At 43.6% G+C, this 21,707-nt stretch overlaps 1 protein-coding gene across 1 annotated transcript; it reads left to right on the top strand.

Moving 5' to 3' along the window:
• The first annotated feature begins 1,720 nt into the window (after positions 1-1,720).
• LOC129814190 (angiomotin-like 2a) lies at positions 1,721-10,783 on the top strand. The gene is made up of 10 exons (XM_055867134.1): positions 1,721-1,912; positions 2,594-3,397; positions 4,552-4,720; positions 6,543-6,687; positions 6,856-6,945; positions 7,669-8,140; positions 8,307-8,408; positions 8,578-8,738; positions 9,004-9,144; positions 9,526-10,783. Exons 2-10 carry the CDS (start codon positions 2,658-2,660, stop codon positions 9,618-9,620), a joined length of 2,115 nt encoding a protein of 704 aa, XP_055723109.1. The 5' UTR covers positions 1,721-1,912; positions 2,594-2,657; the 3' UTR covers positions 9,621-10,783.
• Positions 10,784-21,707: the final 10,924 nt, after the last annotated feature.

Genomic DNA, 21,707 nt, shown 5'->3' with positions numbered 1-21,707 from the left:
AGAACCATGTGACATCTTTCTTGCAGTGTTGTTCTCACATATCGTGAATTCTTCCTCAATCCTCACATAAAGTATAACCTACAACCCATGGGGCTATAACTTTGGTCAACTGAAGGCCGCCTGAGTCTGCAGACAGCAGGAATTTTTATGGCCAGCGATTTTGAATGTCCACTAACACCAGGAATGGCTCCTTTCAATGTCCATGATTTCAAAGGGCCACTCCACTCAGCATTCCTTTGGATGTTCACAGGAAGTCTACCACAATGGGGGCAAATGGCTAGAGGCTGCGAGTTAACCAGCGGAGATGAAGGGGGGTGAGGGTCAGTGGGGGGAGGGCGTGGTGGAAGAGGAAGTAGTGGGGAGGTGTTAAATGAAAAGCCACGCTTTTAAAGGGGGCTTCCACTATCCACCACTGTCAACATTTAAGGGGAAACTCAAACACGCTTTTAATACCTTGCAAATGGCCGCCTAGACATTCAGACAACTTGGCTGCGTAAAAAAAGTATGTTTAAGAATACTTACCACCAGTGGAGGCTGCTGAGGGGAGGACGGCTCATAATAATGGCTGGAACGGACCGATTGGAATGGCATAAAACCATGTTTAATGTATGTGATACCATTCCATACCATTCCATTACCACAAGCCTGTCCTCCCCAATTAAGGTAAAACCAACCTCCTGTTCTTACTACCACCCAAAACATGTGTGGAATGTGTGCTGTAAACTTCCAGAGAAAACCATCAAGATGGCAGATTATTGCGCCTTTTTTTGCCTTCATTATGCGTTTTGAAAGGTTTAGAAGCTTTGTGGCCTCACAAAATGCTACTAAAATTGTGTTCTTAGTACATTGGGCTATGGAGGCAAATTATGTTAATTCATGAAGCATGCTAAACTCATGTTTCATTCCACAGGCCTCATGCTCCTACATATTTGAGATTTGAACCCATAGTTCAATCAGGTGCTTCTGTTTGACATTCTCTACCACTCTGCATCATGTAGTGCTTTGGCCTCAACAACTTTCTATGTCCTGGTCACAGGGAAAACTGAAGCCACAGATTCCAATGGACAGCTGCCTTATACTCGGTCCTGTTGAGGCGCTCATCTCCCATACAAGTCAATGGCTACTTTCATCACTAGATAATTATAGTTTATAGTTTAGTAGTCCTGAACCTATAGGCATTTTCTTTAGCTGAATGCTAGAGCCATATTGACTGAAAACACTGGATAGTGGCAAAAAAAATCTATGTGCAATCATTGTTCCCCCCACCCCCCCCCCCACCCCCCCCAGTGCAAACAGAGATAGGACAAGGTCACATGCACAGTTGCCCTTGAATGAAATGTCAAAACAGATCTATAGCGTTAGTCTATAGGCTATTCCTATCCGCTCAATCAGTATCTGCAAAATGTCAATAGCAGACAGACACTCACAGAGGTAAGGAACGTGTAAACGTGGACTATCTACATTCTGGTTGTTATGATCTTTATAACGTGTTATTAACACGATGTTAGGCCTATGTAACTCCTGCCTGCTGGTTTCCCTGTAATTCATTCCCATTTGTAGTTTATTATCTGGAACACCATCGCTGTCCTCATGGTTGTGAGGAGAATTGCAGCTATTCAGTTTGGCCTCCTCTCTCATATTGGAACCGTGTGGGTTACGCTTTTGATCCCCGAGGGAACTCGCGCTCTCACATTCCTGGCATTCCGACCTCAGTCCCTCCGTCCCCAGTTACTTATTATCGCTCAGCTCTCGACAACCGTTTCAGTGTTGAGCAAGTTCTGACCAGAGTAAACCACAAACTCGCGGTGGAAGGATGATAACTGTTTAAGCGAAACATTGTGCATTACTTTTCACCTTATTTTAAAGTTGAACGTTTTAAAAAAACGTTTTGCTGGGATGACAGCGTGAACTGGTAAGAATAGTTTGTTTTCGGCTACTTTGTAACATTCGAGGCTTGAATTGTAACAGTCGGGTATCGTGCGTTAACACAAAACACATTATATTGTAGTTTGTAATTTATTATGCAACTTAATTGTTCCATCGTTGGTTCTTAAAACTGTTTCTAGAATTATGCGCTTGGCTTCTCGGTGAGAATGGAATTTCGACGCACATTTTAACAACAGTAGTACCACGGAGCAACCACGTTTCCCTTCTGTCGCTATGTGGCTTGTATGAATGTTACTTTTCACGACCAACAAACATTTGATCCATAATGTTGACAATTTAACTCATGGAAAATGAAACATGTTTAAGTAAAAATCACATCAGATAGTGAAATAGTGATGGCATACCTATACAATTAAGAGGGATAATTAATGGAATGCCATCACTCAAAAGTAGGGCATACTTGATTTTTGCATCACTCTACCTGGACTACAAAGGTATTGAGTAATGTATGGGATATTCAAGAAATCATGAATATTCTATTATTTTTTGCAGTCTTTACAGTATTCTACAGTAGTGTTTTGGAGGAGCACAAATCATTTGCATGATCTTGTAAATGTTGTACATTAGCAATGATCAACTATACTTTTTTAGGTGTAGGACTACTTGTAAGTATGCTTATTGATTCATTTTGTTGATCCTGTTCCAGGTTCACAGCCATCTATAAAAATTCTGTCTACACTTGATCACTAGCTTCAAACAACAGAACCATCATGTCATCCACAGAAGAGCCGTCTGGCACGGTCCTGCACCGCCTCATCCAGGAACAACTACGCTACGGCAACCCCACAGACGCACGCACCCTCCTGGCCATCCAGCAGCAGGCCCTGCGCGGAGGCAGCGCAGGGTCCCCTGGTGGAGGGCCTGGGAGTGGATCAGGTGAGGGCCCCGGTGGAAGTCCTCGCTCCTCTCTGGAGAGCCTCACCCAGGAAGACTCGTCATTCCTCCAACTGTCAGCCCGCCAGGAGCCCCAGGGCCAGGAACACCAGGGAGACTACCAGCACTCGGAGAGTAGCTACCAGCTCTACCAGGTCCACGGCGAGGAGCTGCCCACCTACGAGCAGGCCAAAGCCCACTCTCAGTACCTGGCTCAGCATTGGGCACCCGCCACAGGCGCCCACAAGCAGCTGCGCCAACGGGACTACCGTGCGGCGGATGAGGCACTGATTGAGTTGAAGCGAGGGCATATGCGATCGCTGAGTGAGCATCTCCTGCAGCTGTCTCTGGAGAGGAATGGTGCCATGGCGAAGTCTGAGGCAGTCAAAAGCTCCTCACATAGCTACCCGGAGCTGGGTTACTACGCCCCCCCACAAGGCCTCCAGGACAAATGTAGCCTACACCCAGAGTACTCATCTGTTCCCATCATGTCCCAAGGATATATGCCCATCCACGCCCAAGAGCCCCAGTGTGTGTACAGGGACATTCCCCAGTCAATCCAGACCCAGCAGCAAAGGTACTAAGGCATTACGGCAAAGCACAACCGTGTGTGTGGGTGTTGGCCAGACAGTGAGGTCATGTAAAGGTGTTCCTGCTGTTGGTGTGTTCCCAATGTCTTTGCCATGAATCAACAGCGATCACACATTAAATAGTATGCTAATTTCTGTGGCCGTAGCCGCTCGCATAATGGATTCCAAGCCTTGTCATTGTGCGTCGTGCCTTCCTTACCTCCTAGCATGCATTGTGAATCATTACATGCGTAGGTTGGAATTCCGATCGCCTTTCTGAAACACTATTAAGTCAACCTACCTAGGGTGGAGTTGAAGTGTTCATTATAATATAAGATAGTTGTGATATCCGTGGAGGCCAGACTCAGAGTGTCGCAGTGTCGTTTTTCATCACAAAAGGGGCGGCTTCTTGTAACAAGGCGCAGAACTCACAGCAGTGGGGGCAGTGTTGTCTCTTGGTTCTTTTATCTATATTCTCTATAGACAATTCATCAAAGTAGCCAATTATGCATTGATAACCAAATATAATCTCAGGGACTGTTCAAACAGTAAATCAAACGACAAGAATCCACCCCAAAACGTATAATTACAGGCTATTGTAAATGGTAGAACCTGCGGTAGCCAACTGGCTAGCCATATGCTTTTTTCTCTGTGACCAAGACGTGACATTCTATTTTTAGCCGATATGGGAATGAATACAAAAGCAGCATATCAAACTGGGATAATGTTTTATAAGAATACTTGCCAGGGCATATTTATTTACATAGAGATGCGGGAAACTGAAAAGGCTAGCTAGCTTGCTATTTTTTAGCCAGGCTAAAGCCAGGTATCTACTACTAGCAAGGGAAGGCGACTCTTCCTTGCTTTCACAAAATGAAAAGACAAAAATAAAAACGTTGAATCGCCCCCTTGTGAATGGGAGTGGGACTGGCAAGAATACCATGTTACCAAAAGGTGTCAGCGACTCAAAAAAATCCCGCTCCACCCACATGCGGACATACGTAGATCAGCGGCGGGAAGCTTGTGGTAAACTTAACGAACAAAGGTTGCTCACGTAAACACAGTTCTATGAGCTAAGGTACTATTGCTAGCTAGTCACACTCATGGGAAGACGGTAGCGGCTAGTCACACTCAATTCAACAACACACGTCCTTCTTCACAGGTATGTGGCCCCAGTTCAGCAGCAAACGGAGACCTGCTACAGCACGTTCACCAGTCGGCCCCCTGGTGTCGTGGAGGAGTCCAAGCAGATGGAACTGCTGATGCTGGAGAACGAGAGGCTGAGGCAGGAGCTGGAGGGCCACCGAGAGAAGGCCTGCCGCATCCAGAAGGTGAGAACCACACATTTGAATTGAAGAGAATTATATTGTATCTATATGGTGGGAATATTCTCCTTTCAGTCCCTCTCTAAAATGGCGACATGCCATTGGATAAGTTTGTACTGCTATATGCATGAAGGACTGATGTTATATCGGAGAAACAAATCATGTTCAACTTTGGGCAAATCTCCCATTGAAATCAATGCATGATGAATGCGCAACTCTGAGTTACACACAACACGTGTAACTTCTGAAGTAGGCATGCCCACACTCAATAGCAAAGGACTGTAGTCTGAAACATGCGTCACTTAATGAAGGGAATGGAGGGAAACCCAAATAGCAGATAGCTTGTGTAGCGCCACCTCAGGCACACTGCCCCATCTGTACAACTGCTGCTACCATTGGCTGCAAATAGAGAACATATAGAGGCCAGAGTCTGCTACTGTGTCCACACTCCCTGCATTGTGCTGCAGCCAGGGGGTTGTGAGTATGTGTCCTTTAGCCAGATATTTTTTTGGTCCTATCCAGGGCATGTCAGACAGCAGTCGATAGGGTTGGGACCCCTGGCACAGATGACATGCTCAAGAGTGCCCAGAGAGAGAGAGAGATATTCTGTTTGCCGTGGCAGGTGGCAGGGCTACTGTGTGTTGAATCTGAACACCCCCCTTGTGTAAGGGGCAGGGAATTGCCAGGGACGTGACGATATTACCATGATACTTAGGTGCCGATACGATATGTATTGCGATTCTATATGTATTGCGTTTCAATACTGTGATTTTTATTGCGATTCGATGTTCCAAACGTATTGCTGACTATATGTCTGCTGCAAAGAGACGAAAGAACATGAGAAAATACGTTTTGATGAGTCAGGGAAATAAAAGTTCTGGAAACAAATTGGCTCCCTATTTAAAAAGATCAAGATCAAGCTATAAAGGGAAAATATTGGAGTTTTGGTGCAGGTACAGCCAACTAGCGCAAAAAATTATATTGCGTTATGTAACTGTATATGTTTTCCCCCTCCATCACTACTTGAGTATGTTATTGCCTCTAATAAATCAGGATAGTGGCAACAGCATTAGCTGACATACTTCACATATTTACCTTGGTAGATGCCATAGAGGTAGATGGAGGACTAAAATAGGTTATATCCATCTTCCTATATCTTATGGTAAATGCATACTGTACCAAGACTTTGCTGCTCTCCTGTGGAGTTACGTCACCCCACTTCTTGTGCTCCCTCAGCCTTAAAGAATGATAATTACTGGGTTGGAAAATTTCCCCTGACCGTCGGGCCGCAGCCCTGAGTAAACATGCCTTAGTGGCTGCTGTAATGGTAGGCGTTTCTACTTCTTCACTTCTCTGCCTGTTTCTGTTTCCACAGCACAGGCGTGCACACCTTCCCCGCAATGACAACCCGCCCGTACCTCTCTCTCTCTCTGTATGTCTGTGCGTGTGCGCGTTAACCACCCACACCTAGAACCATGGCTGTTAGCTCCCAGGAATGCAGATATAAACCACTCACACACGGGGAGTGGTGTTGGCTCAAATTCCTCTGGATTATAGGCATGTAGTGTATGTACCGTATAAACACAGTATGAGGCTACGTGCCCACATGTACGGAATGTGCTCCCAGGTATATTTATGTATATATGCCCATATGTATGTTTATATACGTGCCCACGTGTTTATGTGCTGTACTGCACATACAGATGTACTAGGTCTGAACCAACACCCCCCCCCATCTTCAGCACGCATAAAGATATTAAACATACAAACAAGATGGCTGACCAATAATGTTTTTCTTTCCCCTCCTTGCTTCTCTCTGTCCATTCAGTTGGAGCAGGAGAGCCAGAGGATCTCAGAGGCCTATGAGGCTCTGATGCAGGGCAGCAGTAAGAGGGAGAGCCTGGAGGAGACCCTGAGGAACAGACTGGTGGCCGAGATCAGGAGGCTGCAGGACTTCAACAGGGACCTTAGAGGTAAGGACTACAAATACCAGAAAACCTCAGGTTGGTCAAGCACTTTAGTCCAGAGACACTTTTTTTATAGATTATAATGGTTTATAAAGAGTGGGACTGGTTGCAGGGAAACTTTTTCCCAAATCAGTTTTAGTGTATAATGCTTAACTTTCAATATTTGCGTTACAGAAAGCCTAGAAAATGCCAGAACACAGGCCGCCAAAGAAGTGGAAGCTGCTGACCACAACCAGCACATCATGACCAAACTGCTCGAGCAAAGTAAGTGTCACACATCCCGTCTCCTTTCCCACCACTCCAAGTCTTAGACCCACTTCAGCCATGTTGCGCATTCCTCACAGGATTGGAGCATAGCACAGGGCCACTCTGTAGCTAAGCTACATCCTGTATGGAAGAATTTCCATTGCATAACCTCCGCTTATTTGGTGAGAACGCCTCAACAGTAAACGCAACCCAGCTACGAAGAAGGAGGAAGGAAAGGGAGCTATAAATGAGAACTGTTGAACTAACATCAGGTTCCTGGGGTTGTTGGTTTTGATTTACGTTGTCTATTTAAGCAGTGGGCCAGATGAGAGATAGGGTTGGAGGTGTACGGCCTTGATTGGAGGAATGTTCCTTTTTAGAGGTATGTTCCTGGTTAAGTGGGTCAAAGGGATAGGAGCTTCCCCTCCTCTTTCTAACCCTCGACATTCCACGAATGCTTGAGCAAATGAAGACCGTCGGCCGTGATGGCTGAATACTGGGACGTATTAGCTGGGTTAGAGCGATGGTAGTGTGATGGCTTAAGACTTCGTCCAAGTTCTCATTTTCACCTTCGAAATAGCTTCATGTGGCCTTAGACTGGTTTTCATGCCTTGTGTCCGTCCTGGTACCCAAGACTAGCTTGTATCCTGATGTATCCTGTCAATTTATCCCGTGTGTGAATGTTGTACAGTGTGTAGCTTTGTGGCTTTACCATATCTGCCTTTTCTTTCCCCCCATCAGGCGAGGAGCAGCAGTTTGAGCGTGAGCGTGCCGAGCGCGAACTCCAGAGGCTCCGCAATTTCGCAGAGGAGCAGGGCCTGAGGGCGGAGCAGCTCGAGGAGGCCCTAGAGGCCCAGAGGTGCAGGGGCCGGCAGCTGGAAGAGGAACTGCGGCGGAAGCGGGCCTACGTGGAGAAGGTGGAGCGGCTGCAGAGCGCCCTGGCTCAGCTGCAGGCCACCTGCGAGAAGCGCGAGGGCCTGGAGATGAGGTTGCGAACACGCCTCGAGCATGAGCTGAAGAGCCTGAGGGCACAGCAGAAGCAGTCTCACCCGCCGGGCGTGACGGTGGGCTCGCTGCACGAGCGTCTGAGGGAAAGAGAGGAGCGTATCCTAGCCCTGGAGGCGGACATGATGCGCTGGGAGCAGAAGTACTTGGAGGAGAGCACCATGAGGCAGTTCGCCATGGACGTGGCAGCCACCGCCGCCGCTCAGAGGTGAGGATCAGAGGTTTAACGTTAGGGGATAGATGGTTCAAGGGTTGTGTTCTGTTTGCACATACGAGAGAAAACATTTCCAAAACATCTGGGCTAAATATGTTTATTTTACTTCACATTTTTACCTGCATCCAGTTCCTAAAGGAATCTATTTTCTCCCATCCAGAGACACAACCATCATCAACCATTCCCCCTGTCACTCTTCTAACAACAGCTTCAACGAGGACCTGCCTGTATCTGACTACCGAAACCAGGAGATGGAAAACCGGTATGAATATGGAACTTTTTTCCTAGAAATGATCCATAATTTATAGTATGTTTGCTGTCATGACACTTTGTATGCATTTAATACTTCTAATCTACTTTGTTGTATCAGATAGCAATGCTCAGAGAGCCACCATTTGTCTCTTCTGACTCCATTTTTCTCCTGCGCGTAGGATCCGTGCTCTCTACGCCCATATCCTGGAGAAAGATGCTGTCATTAAGGTACTCCACCAGCGTTTGCACCAGGACCAGGTCGAGAAGAGTGGGTTTTGTCTGCGCGCCGCCATGTCCACTTCTTCAATTAGCACGGCCAAGTGCGCCAGCATAAGCAAAGGTAAGGATGAGTCACGATAGGGTCAGAGATTAAAAACCTTTTAACACCTTTTTAACTATTACTTGAGGGGTCCCTCAGGGCTCTGTTCAGGAGCCATTGTTGTTCGCTACATACATGTCATCTAATCGGAATATGAACTAGGGAGATATTGTCAAAGATAATTTTGATGGACATTGAAGTGGATTGACAGTAGAATTAGAGCACCTGTTTATCATTTAAATATGTACCAGACAGTGGTTGATATTTTCAATGCTCTGTGTTGTAGGTAAGAGTCTGTCAGACGACCAGACTCCTGTCTCTCCTCTCCGGTGCTCCTCCCCAGCTCACCCCAGCCAGAGCCAGAGCTGTGGATCAGAGGATGGAGCTAAGGCCAAGGAGCCAACCACTGGTTCTAAACTCAGCATTGGTGAGTAGTCTGTCACACACACACATACACACACACGCACACACAGTTACCCAAACACCCAAACCATTCTTTGTAATTGCATCACACTCTATGTCAGAGCAGTCATTGATTTACCAACTATGATTTACCCCCGTAGAACCAGCCAATCGGCGATGGCCTTGTAGGTCGGGGGTCGTCTGTGGGCTGCCGGAATGTGCTATGTTGTCACACTTAGCCCTGATTATTGACTGCACTGATTTACCTGAATGGCTCATCCCAATGTGGAACAATCAGCATGTTTCTTTGGTTACAGATGATGTACTGTAACAGTGGCGTATTTTTCCACTGTTTCCACTCTTTCCACACATTCCTCTAATCATTTGACCTCTCTCTGTTTTCCAGACAACACTGCTGCGCAACAACCAAAGTCCTCCTCCTTGAACACATTGAGAGGCCTGGATGACTTGGAGGCAGAGGCAGTGGAAATCTTCATTTGAGGAAGTCAGACTTTTGATCTTCGACAAGAGATTCACTCGAGGGGGTGTGAGCTCTCGGGAAGCTGCGCAGAGTACTGACTACGTCAATGGTCAGAGTTCTGATGAAAAATGTACAAAAGACAAGAATGTTACAGAATGAGAGAGGAACGTATGGAGAAAGGACTTGTGCTCTCACATTTAGAGGGGAACTGGGCTCTTCCTCGATCTCTTTCTCTCTTAGCCAGGCGACTGCAGGCTAGCCATCTGGGTCTATGAGACAAAATGTGAAACATTCTAGGTACTTGGACAGTATTGCTGTTTTGTAACGGGCAACATACTAATGTCCTGTCAGTGTATGCCAACGTATTTATATTTGCTGCTTTTCACATATTCACAACACCTTTCTCATGTTCTGTCGTGTACAATGATCCATGGAGTTCGGGAACTTCATATTCTCTTTTTAATGAATCAGATCTGTTTTTTCTCATTTCCAAATATTAACTGAAAGCCTCAAGCTTTTCCAGATAACCTTGTCTGTAGAATTTATCTTTTTATGGACTTTTAACCCCCGTTCCCTCCCTGTGAAGAAATGTTGAGTGAATCTGGCCACATTCCTGTGCCATGGAATTCTTCAGAGTTGAGCAAAACTCATCTCCATAATTTAATAAAAATGCCCAAAAACTTAACGTTCATATTGTCACCAGCCATATTCCCTAAGCCTCAGTAGCCGGTTCTACAGGTTTAGAAATATAAGTTGTGACGGTCTGTTTTTTGTTGTTGTTTTTCACCAAGTTCTTCTTCTTTTATTATTATTTTTTAAATGTTTCTTTGTGTGTATTTTCTGATGTGGTGAATCCGCTGGTCAGATTCATCATGGGGATTAAGCTGTAAACTACACCATTTGGTTTTTGTTTACCGTGAGCCTTTTTCTGAACTAACAGGTTTTAATATATTTTATACAGATGTTTGTATAATTATTTTAGATATGTAGTGCTATGAACAGGATGCCAAAGATGTTTGTGTGTTGTAAGTTATGTGCTGACAATCATGGTTATGTCCAGCTGTCCAACAGACAAAGCATTGACCTCCAGCAAATACATTTCTGTGAACTCCTAACAATATGAAGGTTGTGAATTTGAATTCAAACAACATTTCATAAAGCAATAAAATATTCTAATATATAACTCCTGTTACTTTGTTGCCATTTTTTCTTGGAAAAAAACATTATCTTTGAGAAGAATTTTGATGTCGACACAAAACTATTTTGGCAAGTTTTTTGACTACTTTTTTTCCCTCTTTCCCTCAATCTATCTCTCATCTTCTCTTCACATGTTCATTCCTTCTTTCCGGAGGAAGAGAGGGAATGAGGGCTAATGAAAGCCAGTGAAGCATTCTTCAGGCTCAACTTTCCCAAATGGCTAGCTCTGTTGTCTCTGTGCACCTTTTTAAGAGCATGCTTGACATGGATAGCATTCTTAAAGGGACATGGAACAATATAAATAACAAACAAAAATTGCAACTGATCCTGGTTGAAGTTGCCAAGCACAAGGAAATTCAGACAACACCTATAGTAACTTTGAATGCTTTACCACCCCTGTGTGTATAGTTACAGTATTACCACCCCTGTGTGTATATTTACAGTATGTGCAGTATAGTTTTGAGTTGGGTTTGCTATATATACAGGTATATGGATATATATATTTGGCATGTGCATCTTTCCCTGTCAAGGCAATTCGATATGTATCTACACTGAACAAAAATATAAAAGCAACATGTAAAGTGTTGGTCCCATGTTTCATAAGCTGAAATAAAAGATCCCAGAAATTTTCCATGCACACAAAAAGCTTTTTTCTCTCAAATGTTGTGTAAAAATTTGTTCACATTCCTGTTAGTGAGCATTTATCCTTTGCCAAAATAATCCATCCATCTGACAGATGTGACATATCAAGAAGCGGATTAAACAGCATGATCATTACACAGGTGCACCTTGTGCTGAGGATAATAAAATACCACTCTAAAATGTGCATGTTGCCACAGACGACTGAAGTTTTGAAGGAGTTGTTGCCAGATAATTAAATTTTAATTTCTCTACCATAAACTGCCTCCAGCCTCGTTTTAGAGAATTTGGTAGTATGTCCAACCGGACTCACAACCACAGACCACGTGTAACCAGGACATCCACATCTGGCTTCTTCACCTGTGGCATAGTCGTCTGAGACCAGCTAACCGGACAGCTGATGAAACTGTGGGTTTAAACAACCAAAGAATCTCTGCACAATCTATTAGAAACCGTCTCAGGGAAGCTCATCTGCATGCTCGTCCTCACCAGGGTCTTGACCTGATTGCAGTTTGCGTTTTAACTGACAGTGTGCAAATGCTCACCTTCGATGGCCACAGGCATTCTAAAGAAGTGTGCTCTTCACGGATGAATCCCGGTTTTAACTTTACCGGGCAGATGGCAGTATGGCGTTGTGTGGGCGAGCGGGTTTGCTGATATCAATGTTGTGAACAGAGTGCCCCATGGGGGCAGTGGGGTTATGGTATGGACAGGCACAAGCTACGGTCAGCGAACACAATTGCATTTTATCGATGTCAATTTGAATGCACAGTGATACCGTGACGAGATCTTTCCTAATATTGAGTTGCACCACCCCCTTTTGCCCTCAGAACAGCCTCAATTAGTTGGGAATAGACTCTACAAGGTGCCGAAAGCCTTCCACAGGGATTTGTTATTTTCTTATTCTTTTTTATTTAACCTTTATTTAACCAGGTAGGCCAGCTGAGAACAAGTTCTCATTTACAACTGCGACCTGGCCAAGGCTTTGGGGGTGACCAGTGAAATATACCAAAGTCGAGGTTCGGTAGGATAGTCAGTTTTACGAGGGTGTGTTTGGCAGCATGAGTGATGGATGCTTTGTTGTGAAATAGGAAGCCGATTCAAAATGTAATTTTGGATTGGAGATGCTTAATGTGAGTCTGGAAGGAGAGTTTACAGTTTAACCAGACCCCTAGGTACTTGCAGTTGTCCACATATTCTAAGTCAGAACCATCCAGAGTAGTGATGCTAGACAGGCGGGCAGGTGCGGGCAGCGATCGGTTGAAGAGCATGCATTTAGTTTTACTTGCATTTAAGAGCAGTTGGAGGCCACGGGAGGAGAGTTGTATGGCATTGAAGCTCGTCTGGAGGTTAGTTAACACAGTGTCCAAAGAAGGGCCAGAAGTATACATAATGGTGTCGTCTACGTAGAGGTGGATCAGAGAATCACCAGCAGCAAGAGCAACATCATTGATATATACAGAGAAAAGAGTCGGCCCGAGAATTGAACACTGTGGCACCCCCAAAGAGACTGCCAGAGGTCCGGACAACAGGCCCTCCGATTTGACACACTGAACTCTGTCTGAGAAGTAGTTGGTGAACCAGGCGAGGCAGTCATTTGAGAAACCAAGGCTGTTGAGACTGCCTATAAGAATGCAGTGATTGACAGAGTCAAAAACATTGGCCAGGTTGATGAATACGGATGCACAGTATTGTCTTTTATCGATGGCGGTTAGGATATCGTTTAGGACCTTGCGCGTGGCTGAGATGCACCCACGACCAGCTCGGAAACCAGATTGCATAGAGGAGACAGTACGGTGGGATTCGAAATGGTCGGTGATCTGTTTGTTAACTTGGCTTTCGAAGACCTTAGAAAGGCAGGGTAGGATAGATATACAGTTGAAGTCAGAAGTTTACATACACTTTAGCCAAATACATTTAAACTCAGTTTTCACAATTCCTGACATTTAATCCTAGTAAACATTCCCTGTCTTAGGTCAGCTAGGATCACCACTTTATTTTAAGAATGTGAAATGTCAGAATAATAGAAGAGAGAATGATTTATTTCAGCTTTTATTTCTTTCATCACATCCCCAGTGGGTCAGAAGTCTACATACACTCAATTAGTATTTGGTAGCATTGCCTTTCAATTGTTTAACTTGGGTCAAATGTTTTGGGTAGCCTTCCACAACCTTCCCACAATAAGTTGGGTGAATTTTGGTCCATTCCTGACAGAGCTGGTGTAACTGAGTCAGGTTTGTAGGCCTCCTTGCTCGCAAATGCTTTTTCAGTTCTGTCAACAAATGTTCTATGGGATTGAGGCCAGGGCTCTGTGATGGCCACTCCAATACCTTGACTTTGTTGTCCTTAAGCCATTTTGCCACAACTTTAGAAGTATGCTTGGGGTCATTGTCCATTTGGAAGACCCATTTGCGACCAAGCTTTAACTTCCTGACTGATGTCTTGAGATGATGCTTCAATATATCCACACCATTTTCCTTCCTCATGACGCCATCTATTTTGTGAATTGAACCAGTCCCTCCTGCTGCACCCTCCTGCACCCCTACAACATGATGCTGCCACCCCCGTGCCTCACGGTTGGGATGGTGTTCTTCGGCTAGCAAGCCCCCCCCTTTATCCTCCAAATGCCAAACAGTTTGATTTTTGTTTCATCAGACCAGAGGACACACACACCCAATACTGCTATTCTATTACACTGCGTGACCAAAAGTATGTGGACACCTGCATGTCGAACATCTCATTCCAAAATCATGGGCATTAATATGTAGTTGGTCTCCCCTTTGCTGCTATAACAGCCTCCACTCTTCTGAGAAGGCTTTACACTATATGTTGGAACACTGCTGCAGGGACTTGCTTGCACTCAGCCACAAGAGTATTAGTGAGGTTGGGCAATTAGGCCTGGCTCGCAGTCGGCGTTCCAATTCATCCCAAAGTTGTTCGATGGGGTTGAGGTCATGGCTCTGTGCAGGCCAGTCAAGTCCTTCCAAACCGATCTCGACAAACCATTTCCTGAAACAGGAAAGGGCCTTCCCGAAACTGTTGCCAAAAAGTTGGAAGCACAGAATAGTCTAGAATGTCATTGCATCCTGTAGCATTAAGATTTCCCTTCACTGGAACGAAGGGGCCTAGCCTGAACCATGAAAAACAGCCCCAGACCATTATTGCTCCTACAGCAAACTCTTGGCACTATGAATTGGGACAAGTAGCATTCTCCTGGCATCCACAAAACCCAGATTTGTCCGTAGGACAACCAGATGGTGAAGCGTGATTCATCACTCCAGAGAATGCGTTTCCACTGCTCCAGAGTCCAATGGAGAGGAGCTTTACACCACTCCAGCCGACGCTGGCATTGCGCATGGTGATCTTCGGCTTGTGTGTGGCTACTTGGCCATGGAAACCCATTTCCAGAGACAGTTTGGAACGCGGTAGTGAGTGTTGCAACCGATGACAGATGATTTTTTACGCGCCATGCCCTTCAGCACTCGTCAGTCCCGTTTTGTGTGCTTGTGTGGCCTACCACTTCATGGCTCAGCCGTTATTGCTCGTAGATGTTTCCACTTCACAATAACAGCACTTATAGTTGACTAGGTCAGTTCTAGCAGGGCAGATTTGACAAACTAATTTGTTGGGAAGGTGCCAAGTTGAAAGTCACTGAGCTCATCAGTAAGGCCACTCTACGGCCAATGTTTGTGTGCTCGATTTCATATACCTGTCTGCAACAGGTGCCGCTGAAATATCCGAATCCACTAATTTGAAGGGGTTTCCACATACTTATGTAGTAATAGTGTATACACTATTTATTCCACCAAGTCAGTACTCACTTTATAGTTTTAAATACATTGTAAAAACAGTCCATTATTACAATGCATACTACCTCTTCTATTACTTGATATTTTTGACTTGACTGTTATTATTGTCAATTAATTAATTAATAATTAATTAAGTAATTACACACATAAGCACTTCACTGCACCTTTTATACCTGCCTTAAACAGTGTACATGACAAATAACATTTTATTTTATTTGACAATGTTCTGAACCTGAGTGAAACGGGAAGGTACTACTTGAACTTGCCAATAGGAACTACGATTTTTGTTGTCCTTTGCAAAATGTTTTTCTACGGGGTTGCCCTACTGACCATGACCCAGCTTTCATAGCTCTCATCTGTACACCACAATAAGGTGTCTGAGTACAGGACAATGACAGAGAATGTGCTGGGGTATGGTAGTACCAGAGGTTCACTCACGTGCCTCAATGTGCCCTGTGTGTGCGTGTGTGTGCATGTGTGTGTGGGAGAGGGTGTCATTATGAGCTCCCAGATAATAATGTGGAAAACAAGCCAGACCATTCTATAGTTTTGACTAACTCTCGTGAGCAAGGATGTCAAACGGTCAGATTGTATACTAGTATCAAGACTACACCTATCAGTATGCCAACACTGTAATGTGTGTATGACTGCTGTGTTGCTTGATAGCTGTGGCCATGACCTTATGTTGACCTCTATGTATCCTGAGTTGTTCATTCAGTTCCATCTGATCCATAACCGATCCATAGTTGCGCAACCGACCCAGAGATACAGAGCTGTCGACACTCATTTCAAGTCAAGTCAGAACTGGTCAAAAACTGATTGAATCAACATTGTTTCAATGTCATTTGTCAATGTATTGTGACATGGAATCTAGGTGGGAAATACATTGGATTTGGAAAAAAAGTTTGTGTTTTGGGGTGAAATTTAAACCACACGATTATGTCATCATGGTAACCAAATTTCAACAGACAAACAGACAAACCTTTTACAAAATATGTTGAATTTGTATCCTTAAACGCCCACACCAGTAAAAGTACACTTTTCGAGCTGAAAGATGATGGCCAGAGCTTACCCATGATGCACCATGATTTAAGTCAATACACTGCATTTGGAAAGTATTCAAACCCCTTCATTTTCTCCACATTTTGTTACGTTACAGCCTTATTCTAAAACTGTATTAAATAGTTTTATCCCCTTATCAATCTACACAAAATATCTCATAATGACAAAGCAAAAATAGTTTAAAAAAAAATGTTAGCAAAGTAAAAAAAATTCAAATGCCACATTTACATAAGTATTCAGACACTTTACTCAGTATTTTGTTGAAGTGCCTTTGGCAGCGATTACAGCCTGGAGTCTTCTTGGGTGTGACTCTACAGGCTTGGCACACCTGTATTTGGGGAGTTTCTCCCATTCTTCTTTAAAGATCCTCTCAAGCTCTGTCAGGATGGGAAGCGTCGCTGCACAGCTATTTTCAGGTCTCTTCAGAGATGTTTGATCGGGTTCAAGTCCGGCTCTGGCTGGGACACTCAAGGGCATACAGAGATTCTTGCCGAAGCCACTCCTGCGTTGTCTTGGCTGTGTGCTTAGGGTCATTGTCCTGTTGTAAGGTTGAACCTTTGCCCCTAGTCTGAGGTCCTGAGCACACTGGAGCAAGTTTTCATCAAGGATCTCTCTGTATTTTGCTCCGTTCATCTTTCCCTCGATCCTGACTAGTCTCCCAATCCCTGCCGCTGAAAAACATCCCCACAGCATGATGCTGCCACCACCATGCTTCACCATAGAGGGATGGTATTGGCCGGGTGATGAGAGATGCCTGGTTTCCTCCAAACGTGACGCTTGGCATTCAGGCCAAAGAGTTAAATCTTGAGCATTTTGTTTCTCATGGTCTGAGAGTCCTTTAGGTGCCTTTTGGCAAACTCCAAGCGGGCTGTCATGTGCCTTGGTGGAGTGCTGCAGAGATAGTTGTCCTTCTGGAAGGTTCTCCCATCTCCACAGAGGAACTCTGGAGCTCTGTCAGAGTGACCATCGTTTTTTAGTCACCTCTCTGACTAAGGCCCTTCTCTCACAATTACTCAGTTTGCCTGGGCATCCAGCTCTAGGAATAGTCTTGGTGGTTGAATGATGGAGGCCACTATGTTCTTGGGGACCTTCAATGCTGCAGAAATTTTTTGGTACCCTTCCCCAGATCTGTGCCTCAACACAATCCTGTCTCGGAGCTCTACGGACAATTCCTTCAACCTCAAGGCTTGGTTTTTACTCTGACATGCAATATCATCTGTGGGACCTTATATAGGCAGGTGTGTGCATTTCCAAATCATGTCCAATCAATTGAATGAACGACAGGTGGACTCCAATCAAGTTGTAGAAACATCTCAAGTGTCACATTGGCGTGTATAAGTGGCAGAGGAGGTCAGGCGCAGGAGAGTCAAAAGAGAGTGTAGCATGGAGTACTTTAATTAAAGTCCCAGTAATTTGCTCCATAACACTCACGAAAAAATATAATACAAATCTGGGTACGAAGACCCATCGCACACCTATACACAAACAACACAACACTTGACAACGAACAATCTCTGACAAACACATGAAGGGAAACAGAGGGTTAAATACACAACAGGTAATGAATGGGATTGACAACAGGGGTGTGGGAAGACAAGACAAAACCAATGGAAAATGAAAAATGGATCGATGATGGCTAGAAGACCGGTGAAGTCGACCGCCGAACACCGCCCGGACAAGGAGAGGCAACGACTTCGGCAGAAGTCGTGACATCAAGGATGATTAATTGGAACAGGATGCACATGAGCTCTATTTCGAGTCTCATAGCAAAGTGTCTGAATACTTATGTAAATAAGCTATTTCTGTTTAACATTTTTTGTTATTTTTTGCTTTGTCAATTTGGGGTATTTTGTATATATTGATGATATTTTTAAAAACGAATCCATTTTAGAACTGTAATGTAACAAAATGTGGAAAAAGTGAAGGGGTCTGAATACTTTCGAAATGCACTGTAAGTCTTCGTTTTAGTCAAAGTGTGATATATTTGGTGACAAATCCGAACTGCCCACTTCGTGCAAATCTGTATTAATGCTGTGTCTTTTCCTGTGATATGACATACAAATGATTTTATTTGAATGTTACCACCCATCAGCATGGCATTGTTTATGAATCAGAAACAGCTGCAAAGTTTTTCTTCTTCACGACTGAGGTGAGACAAACAGCCTTGTGCCCACTTGGGTGCCTGAGACATGGCGCAATAGGAGGTGCAAATGTATGGTTTTGCAACTTCCGTGGCTCTCTGTAAGCGATGGGGCAGTTGTTCTACCCTGATGCAACCATATCTCAGCATTTGAAGGAGATGTATCTTCTGCTTGGGAAGTTAGATCTGCGCCACTGACTTAGTCTGGCTTTAATTCCAGTGTGTCTGCAAATTAATTAATAATTGATATGTTGGATTCACATCTCCATCTCAACCAAAAATCTAAGTCAAAGAATATGACTACATCAAATCAAAATGTATTTAAAGTTAGATTTGATTTAGTCCTGTTTTACACCCCCATTTAACTTTTTTTCACATTTTGTTGCATTACAAAGTGGCATTGAAGTAGATTAAATTGTATTTTTTTGTAACTGATTTACTCAAAATATTCCATAATGTCAAAGTGAAAAGAAAATTGTTAATGAATAACTAAAATATAGTTGCTGCACAATTATCCACCCCCTTTGTTAAGGCAATCCTAAATGAGTTCAGAAGTAAAATTTGGCTTTACAAATCACATAATAAGTTATATGGACTCACTCTGTGTGAAATATGGTTGACATGATTTAATGACTACCTCTTCCACAGTCAAGTATTGAATTTCAAGCACAGATTCAACTTCAAAGACCAGGGAGATTTCCCCCTCAGAAAGAAGGGCAGTGATTGGTAGATGGTCAACAATAACAAATAGCCTAATGGTTAGAGTGTTGGGCCAGTAACCGAAAGTTGTTAGATCGAATCCCTGAGCTAACAAGGTAAAAAAAAAAATTGGTCGTTCTGCCCCTGAACTAAGCAGTTAACCCACTGTTCCTAGGCCGTCATTGTAAATAAGAATTTGTTCTTAACTGACTTGCCTAATTAAATAACGGTAAAGTAAAAAATATCTTTAAGCATGTTAAAGTTAATAATTATGCTATGGATGATGTATTAAACCACATCAAAGACGCGGTCGTCCTTCTGAACTGAGCTGCAGGAAAGGAAGACAACTGTTTAAAGAAGTCACCACGAGGCCATGGGGGATTTTAAAACAGCTACAAAAGTCAATGACTGTGATGGGAGCAAACTGAGGACGGATCAACAACATTGTAGTGACTTCACAATAATGACCTATATAACAGTAGTAAAAATAAGAATACAAATATACAGAATATACAAAACATGCATATGTAATGCAACAAGCCACTAAAGTAACACTGCAATGAAAAAAAACACTGCATAGGAATACACTTTGTGCCCTAAATGCAAAGCCTTATGTTTGGTGCAAATCCAACACATCACTGAGTAACTGCCTCCTTATTTTCAATCATGGTGGTGGCTGCATCGTGGTATGGGTATGCTTGACATCGACAAGTACTGGGGACTTTTTCAGGATGAAATGAAACGGGATGTTGCTCAGCACAGGCAACATCCTAGAAGAACGCACGGTTCAGTCTGCTTTACACCAGATGCTGAGAGAAATTCACTTTTAAGCAGGACAAAAACCTAGCACACAAAGCCAAATCTACACTGGAGTTGCTAACCAAGAAGACAGTGAATGTTCCTGAGTGGCACAGTTTTGACTTAAATCCATGACAAGACTTGAGCATGGCTGTCTAGCCATGATCCCCAACACCTTGACAGAGCTGGAAGAATTTTGTAAAGAATAATGGGCAAATATTGAACAATACAGGTGTGCAAAGCTCTTATGAGACTTACCCAAGACTCACAGCTGTAATCGCTGCCAAAGGTGTTTCTAACATGTATTGGCCAGTGGAGGCTCCTCAGAGGAGGAAGGGGAAGACCATCATCATCAGTGAATTTCATAAAAATAAACATAGTAAAACATTAAAAAGTTATCCTTTTTAGATACAACTATACTAAATATATTCACGTCACCAAATAATAGATTAAAAAACATTGTTGCTTTGCAATGAAGGCCTACAGTAGCCTCAACAGCACTCTGTAGGGTAGCACCATGGTGTAGATGGAGGACAGCTAGCTTCCATCCTCTTGGTACATTGACTTCAATACAAAACCTCGGATGCTCTTGGTTCTCACCCCCTTCCATAGACTTACACAGTAGTTATAACAACTTGTGGAGGACATCCTCCAACCAATCAGAGCTCTTGCAGCAGAGATTCTCTCAGAGAATTAATCTAATACTGAAAGCATAAGCTACAGCTAGCTAGCACTGCAGTGCATAAAATGTGATGAGTAGTTGACTCAAAGAGAGAGACAGACAATAGTTGAAATTAATTTCTTGAAAAATGAAGGAGAAGCAAGAGCTTTTCGCTTCGGTTTCACTTATTTAGCTAGCAAATGCATTAAACTAGCTAACTAGTTTAGCCTACTCAAACATCCGGCTCAAACAGAAGGATGCTATGTTAGCTGGCTGGCTATGACTATCCAACACAACGTTGGAACTCTTCCAAGTCAAGGTAAGCTTTAAATTGTATTAATTCATTGCCACCGGGGCCGCCAGTGTAACTTCTAAACTGCTTACTGACTATAAACTGTAACGTTACTGCATGATTGTAGCGGGTTTACTAACACATTAGTTCTATTAGCTATGTTGACTATGACATTACTTTAGCTAATAGGGTGACAACGATGTAGACTGTGTGTAACGGTTATGACATGGTTTGGCTTGGAAAATTTTATCGCCTGGTCACATACAGCTAATTTGTTGTGCATTGAAGTCCACAAGCGAAGGGATTATGATTACACCCTACTGTAGGTCAGCCAGATGCAGGCAAGAGTGGGCAGGGCGTTATTGAGTGTGTCACTGTCTGTCACCTCAACTTTTTCTCTCGACCTGTGTGCACCTACATTGTAAACTTTGATTCGTAGGCTAGGTTGTAGCAACCTCATAGTAGGCTAAACCTATTGATGTTACACTGAACTGGGTGAATTAAATATGAATGACAGCCATCCAATATGCTGTAATAGAAATAAGGCCATGTTCATGAAAAAAGAAAATTGTCCTCCCTCATCATAAACGGCACTAACCGCCACTGGTATTGACTCAGGGGGGTGAAAAATGATTAAAAAAATTACATTTAAATTAATTTCAATTCCACTTGGTATCATATTCAAATGTGAAGTAATCCAGAGACTTTCTATAGGCACTGTACTTTTAATGTAATCTCGACTGCAATCCAGGTTATTTGGTTCCGCTATTAGATGAAGCACAGTGATAATACTTGTATCTTGTATAAATA

The sequence above is a fragment of the Salvelinus fontinalis genome, chromosome 17 (genome assembly GCF_029448725.1).
Source record: "Salvelinus fontinalis isolate EN_2023a chromosome 17, ASM2944872v1, whole genome shotgun sequence".
NCBI classification, from domain to species: Eukaryota; Metazoa; Chordata; class Actinopteri; order Salmoniformes; family Salmonidae; genus Salvelinus; species Salvelinus fontinalis.
Note: the sequence above shows the minus strand (reverse complement) of the source record. Positions and strands in the feature narration are given on the sequence as shown.

Coding starts and splice junctions, on each gene's coding strand:
- LOC129814190 (XM_055867134.1), top strand. CDS start 2,658: ATGTCATCCACAGAAGAGCCGTCTGGCACGGTCCTGCACCGCCTCATC. Junction 3,398..4,551: donor ATCCAGACCCAGCAGCAAAG/GTACTAAGGCAT, acceptor CCTTCTTCACAG/GTATGTGGCCCCAGTTCAGC. Junction 4,721..6,542: donor AGGCCTGCCGCATCCAGAAG/GTGAGAACCACA, acceptor CTGTCCATTCAG/TTGGAGCAGGAGAGCCAGAG.